Raw genomic sequence first — 6,000 nt, forward strand, 5'->3', positions numbered from 1 at the left:
GGCATGTGCCTGTGGCGAAGTTCCTCGGTGAAGTTGTACCCCGGTACTTGGGTGCTCTGCATAGGCGGATGGGGAGATAATGCTCCCCTTCCTGTGTTGTTATTTTGAATCCGATCCCTTCCGGGGGAAATGACGTAATTCTCCCCAAGCGAAGCCAGATGAGCTACAAGAGCGTCCAAGTGCCATTTCCCCCCGGGGGGGTCAACTTCACCTAAAAGGGGTTGGGAGGTGCAAAAGGGGATGCCACCTGTGAGCCGACGCCCTTCCAAGCGGGTATGGCATTTCCTAGGGGAAAACCGTCGGGTTTCAAAGGCAGTTTAGTGAGGTGAGCGATAAGTTACCTGGAGGAGGCAACTCTAAAGGGAAGACCGAAGCAAGTCCCGCAGTACCTGGGCCTCTGAACAGAGGTACTTGGTCGTTGTCACGCCCAAATCAAGTTGGCGAAATGGGTCTCTCAAGGGAATAGTCATGGCCCTAAGAGTGTAGAATTTGGCCTCTCGTAGTCCAGAGGAAACTAGCGACAAAAGCGTTTGCCTTCGGTTTCTGGGTGCATAGTCCTGGTCGTTCTTCTTGTATACTTTTTTGGTGTATGAGGGGAGCGGCCGGGCGTGCCCTACCCGACTCTGAAAACAAGACAAAAAACAAAACAAACATAAACGAATGTAGAGAGTGGACATCAAGCTCACCTCCTAGCCATAGAGCCGAGCCTGGGAGCTTGCAGCCAACAAGCTAGCCTCTACTATAAGGGTTGGTGTCCCATATCACCAAGCCCACTCCGATGCAGCTATGCGGGTAGAGCTGCCTAGGGCCTAGAGTCCCAAGTGTGGTGATCACACAAGATAGCTCACTAATGAGCCTAGGGTCCTATTTTTACAAGATCCCTTAACCGCCCTAACCATAGGGCCATGTTCACACTTGGCCGGACATAACTCAGCAGACGCCATCTTGATGTTTGGAGACATAATAGTGTAGGGGAGAAAAATTTAATTGAGTGCACACGTTTGCTGGAGGACAACAAGCACTCTTCAAAGAGGAAAGAATGGATGCTTGTAGAGAGGAACCCTTTTTTAATTGACATCATGTGAGAAGCAATGCATGACTAGGAAATTACAGATTTTTCAGCTGAAAATCATAATGCGCATTGATCAAGTCATGGGCTGCATATTCGGTCACATGCACACCATGGTCACATGCCTGTGCAAAACATGCTTCCCACATGCATTTGATAGGGATGAAGTGGGAGAACACTTTCCTACACAAGTTGGTGGTCATGTAGAGCCATTTAGAGTCCAAAATTGTGATATTCAGCCGCCTATACCCTTCAAAATGGCCAGGTAATACATCAGCCAGCAGCTCCACTCATTTGGACCTACAACACTCAGGTGATGCAAGTAAATCCATGGAGCCTAAAACTTCAAGGATGGGAATAAACCTGTGATGTTTGATGCATTCTGTGATGATCATGATCCAAGCAAAGTGTTGGCTTGTTGCTCAGTTTGATATTGCTTTTGGTGATGAAGTTTTTATCGAAACATCCATGCTTGGTTATGTAAGTATGTTTTTGAAAGGTACAGCTGCATATTGGTGGATATCCATATCTTTCCTTTACATATTGCACAAATTTGTCTCATGCTAGAACATCATTTTCCTACAATAACAGGAAACGATTCAGCCCCCCTTAGTACTCTCTCTCTCTCTCTCTCTCTCTCTCTCTCTCTCTCTCTCTCTCTCTCTCTCTCTCTCGCGGTGGGTATGGGTGTCATTGCCCTTGCATTCTAGTTAGTCATACATTTTGTCTTGTAAGGATTGGTTTATAACATTCTAGGTGGTCATGTTTGATAGTTTTTTAATTACTAGTAGTCCTTGATCTCACTTTCTATAAAGAGGTATAGCGATACTTTTTTGGGTGTAAGCTTATTTGTCTGCAATGTTATCTTGCAGTTGTCAATAGCCACTGAGGACAAAGTTTTTCCAGTAGTAGCTTTTGACAGGGCTGCTAGAAGCCTAATGGGTTGCTCCGCAGATGAGTTTTACCATTTTGCTTCTTGTAATCCTTGTGCAGGTATGATCTCTCTTATGAGTCATAAGATTTTTTGAAATTTAGTTTGAATGCGCTATTTATGCCTTTTAAGCAAGATGCCCAAAGTGGAAAGTAACTAAGGATGTATTTGATCTTTCCTAGAGTTCAGTTTTGGCCTCCTATGGACGTCAATAGAATCTCTCTCTCTCTCTCTCTCTCTCTCTCTCTCTCTCTCTCTCTCTCTCTCTCTCCTTCTTCTCGTGTGTGTGTGTGTGTGTGCGCGCACGCTAATAAAAAGAAGAAAATCGTGTAACCTTTCTATCACCCAAGTGTGGTAGATTGGTTATGCCATTTCCCTCTTGAATAACAGGTCTTGAGTTCAACTCTCTTCATCGGATAGATCTTTAAGGTCTCTTGGGGTAGTTTCCTACGGTGTTAAAATTCTCCTCTTCTCGGGGGGGTGTGTGTGTGCGCGCGCGCTAATAAAAAGAGGTTCTATCACCCAAGTGTGGTAGATTGGTTATGCCATTTCCCTCTTGAATTACAGGTCTTGAGTTCAACTCTCCTCTTCGGATAGATCTTTAAGGTCTCTTGAGATAGTTTCCTACGACGTTAAAATTCTCTTCTTCTCGGTGTGTGTGCTAATAAAAAATGGAAAATGGTATGACCTTTCTATCACTCAAGTGTGGTAGAATTGGTTATGCCATTTCCCTCTTGAATAACAGGTCTTGAGTTCAACTCTCCTCGTCGGATAGATCTTTAAGGTCTCTTGGGATAGTTTCCTACGATGTTAAAATTCTCTTCTTCTCGGGTGTGTGTGTGTGTGCTAATAAAAAGTGGAAAATGGTATAACCTTTCTATCACCCAAGTGTGGTAGATTGGTTATGCCATTTCCCTCTTGAATAAAAGGTCTCGAGTTCAACTCTCATCGTCGGATAGATCTTTAAGGTCTCTTGGGATAGTTTCCTACGACGTTAAAATTCTCTTCTTCTTCTTCTTCTCTCTCTCTCTCTCTCTCTCTCTCTCTCTCTCTCTCTCTCTCTGTGTGTGTGTGTGTGTGTGTGTGTGTGTGTGTGTGTGTGTGTGTGTGTGTGCGCGCGCGGGCAAAGAGTGGCTACATATATTCATGTACATGAAAGTTTCAAAGGTCGCAACAAGCAAGCAGACCCAATGAAAAAGTTTTATCAATACTGTTTGAATGCTCAAAAAATGACCCATCAGAAGTGGAGGTTCCAAAAGGCCACAATCATTCCTGAGGTCCCAAGTACGTTGGCATAGAGGACAGCCCTTGCAGATCCATAATCTCCTCTGCAAGGTCTGGTCAACTACCACCCACTCTAACGAGAGACTGAGGTAGGGATCCAAAGAGCTACTATTGTCATTGAAAGATTACTGGAAATCAAGGGTAAGGCAGCTTTCTGAGTCTCTACTGATGCTAGTGTGTGAAAGCTTGAGGAGCATGCAGGATTACTTACCCAGATGGTCTATGCTGTAAATGATGAGTGACATCGAGAAAGTCAAACCACCGGAAACCTCTATGTAGTTCTTTCTTTGCTTGGATGTGAGAGATGAGAGGGAGACAGGAAATCTCGCTCTCGCCTCGAATGAGGACAGGCTGCTTAACAACGTCAATGAAAAGTAGGAGCTTAGAAGGGGTTTGAACTTGCAAAACCACTTAATGCCCAATATGACATCGCGACCAGCAAACTTAGAGACTACAAACCGACTGGTAAATTGTGCTTGTTGAATGACCAGGTTACATCATTGCATTCATGAGAGAGAGAGGCATCGATGCCTTCAGAAAACCTTGCACCGGAAAGGTGGGAATGGTGGTAGTGTGAAGACGTGCACACTCAACCATAGCCTCACTAATAACATCTTCAGATCTGCTAGAATCAAACAACACAACAACTCTTTGCTCTAACTCGACATGTATGGTACCATGCAACATACCTACTCATGAGGGCAGACTGTTGGTTGCCAACTTGCCACTAGAACCTTGTTTCTTCTTTCTCTCTCTCTCTCTCTCTCTCTCTCTCTCTCTCTCTCTCTCTCTCTCTCTCTTCCCATTCTCCGCTCAGACAGACACAGAGTGCTTGCTTGTACAAGAAAGTTGTGGAAGTGCACGTGAAAATAAACTCTCTGTATTCACATCGTTCAGTCTTTGTGGAAGACATGAGATAGCATTATCTAGTCATGTTTAGCCATAGAAACATCATTTAAGTAGAAATATTTTAACTGTATGTTGATTTACTCCTTTCTGTTGTGATAGTGGAGAATGTATCCAAGGTTCTTTTGGGGGAGATGGTTGAACTGATGCTAAGGCCTCCAAAAAGTGGACGAGCGCAACACATGAGAGTGGTCTCTGTATTTCCGCTTGCGCCGGATTTTGAGCAGATAATTGGCACTCTCAAGAGAATGTACATGAAAGGGTCACAAGATGTTTGAGAGATCAAATAAGGGTTTAATTGTTCTTTGTCATGGCAGTGAAAGATATATTTATTACTTCAGAGGTGGCATAATAGCTTTGTATCCTACCTGGAAGTGTTGGAGCATAAACAAGGAGTACAGGAGTGAGCGATGGCGGTGATTGCGATGGAAGACTCAATTGTCCCATAACAGGTAAATGAATTCAATTTGATTGATTAGTCGTCATATTTGGCATCTCTTTATCAGTCAATTCAGTAGTATCCGCAAAGAAGTGGCTTTCTATGTCAATGGAGGGCATGAGTGTCTAAAACAAGGATCACTGTCACGATATTGCAATCTAAAGCAGAGTAATGAACTCAAAAGTAGATGGTCTTAAAAGCTTTTTTCAATGGTAAGCTTAATATGGCTGAAAATTGTTTTTTCTCCATGAAGTCACGTGAGCAATTTCTAAGTATGTGTACAAGATGCAGTTTGTAAACCTCTTGGTAGTTTTTTTGTGACAATAGGTGGAAAAGGCAATCTGTTCTTTAGCCAATTCTGCATGTGTTGAGCATGCCTGTGCCAGATCGTTGGTAAGCATTATACTAAGCTATAATTGTTTGGATGGAGCTGAACTTGGAATGCACATGCCCAACAAGGGAAATCCTCAATGTAACAATTGTAATTTACTCAAATTTCACCTTTCTGAGGAGTTTACAACCTAAGTTGTGGTGCACAGAGTAGCTTTGTTAGGATTTAAAAGATTAATGTTGTTTATTTGCATATTCTTGTGCTCATTATAGTTTTTCATTTGTGTGCACGTATTGGGGGGACTTTGTCATGATTAGCTTCGGTTATGCAATTTTCCAAGCACCATGATATTATACTGATCTTTGTTTTGTCTATTGTTGATAGGAAAACCGTCCTATCAAAACCAACTTGGGGCAATAAGTACCTCAACCTCTTACTTAAGACCACACACCATCCAATGAAAACCAACTTGGGGCAATATGAAGTACCTCAACCTCTTACTTAGCTAGTTTCCATTCCAATATATAACTTTTAAATCTCAGATTAAGCCATTCAAACCTAGCAGTAGCTTTAGTTTTATCATCTCCTAGTTTAGAGTGTGTCAACAACAATTAGAGCTTAAATCAAGTAGTAAAACTTGTGTGAATGGGAGCCCCAACTATGAGAGCCCAAATTAAATACTAATAGAAACCACTAGATAGGGAGACTCCTTAGTGATGTGGGTGGTGCATTATAAGTTTTAATGTGTTTTATGTACGCTCGATAGAAAGGTATATTATAGTTCATATTAGTTAGATAATTGCACTTACAAGAGAACATTTCAATTCAATTTTAAAAAAAGTTGCAACCTTATGAAAATAGATAGGTAGTTTTATTCCAATCCACAAAATATTTGAAGGGGTTTTTTTATTAAGCTTTGATTACATGTGATATTGAGGATTTAATAAGATGCACCCCTCAAGCTTAGTCTAAGGACAAATTCATCTAGTTTTATTCGAGGGTACTTTAGAGATAATTAAAAAAGTTTAATTAATTGCTTA

The 6,000-nt window shown here is 42.0% G+C and overlaps 1 protein-coding gene across 3 annotated transcripts in view; it reads left to right on the top strand.

The window, feature by feature from the left end:
* LOC147428655 (replication factor-A carboxy-terminal domain protein) overlaps window positions 1-5,165 on the top strand; it is a 52,354-nt gene extending 47,189 nt beyond the window's left edge. The window contains exons 3-5 of one of the 3 annotated variants that reach the window (XR_015186060.1): window positions 1,942-2,062; window positions 4,293-4,642; window positions 4,940-5,165. Coding sequence is in view for 1 of the 3 variants with exons in the window: in XM_086497488.1 (XP_086353614.1) it covers window positions 1,942-2,062; window positions 4,293-4,468 (297 nt within the window). In the remaining 2 variants the exon portion in view is untranslated. Of the gene's footprint in view, window positions 1-1,941; window positions 2,063-4,292; window positions 4,876-4,939 lie in introns of those variants that run through there. The other 2 variants (XR_015186059.1, XM_086497488.1) reach the window with 2 other exon arrangements.
* Window positions 5,166-6,000: the final 835 nt, after the last annotated feature.

The sequence above is a fragment of the Adiantum capillus-veneris genome, chromosome 23 (assembly GCF_014529385.1).
Source record: "Adiantum capillus-veneris isolate H3 chromosome 23, ASM1452938v2, whole genome shotgun sequence".
Lineage (NCBI taxonomy): Eukaryota > Viridiplantae > Streptophyta > Polypodiopsida > Polypodiales > Pteridaceae > Adiantum > Adiantum capillus-veneris.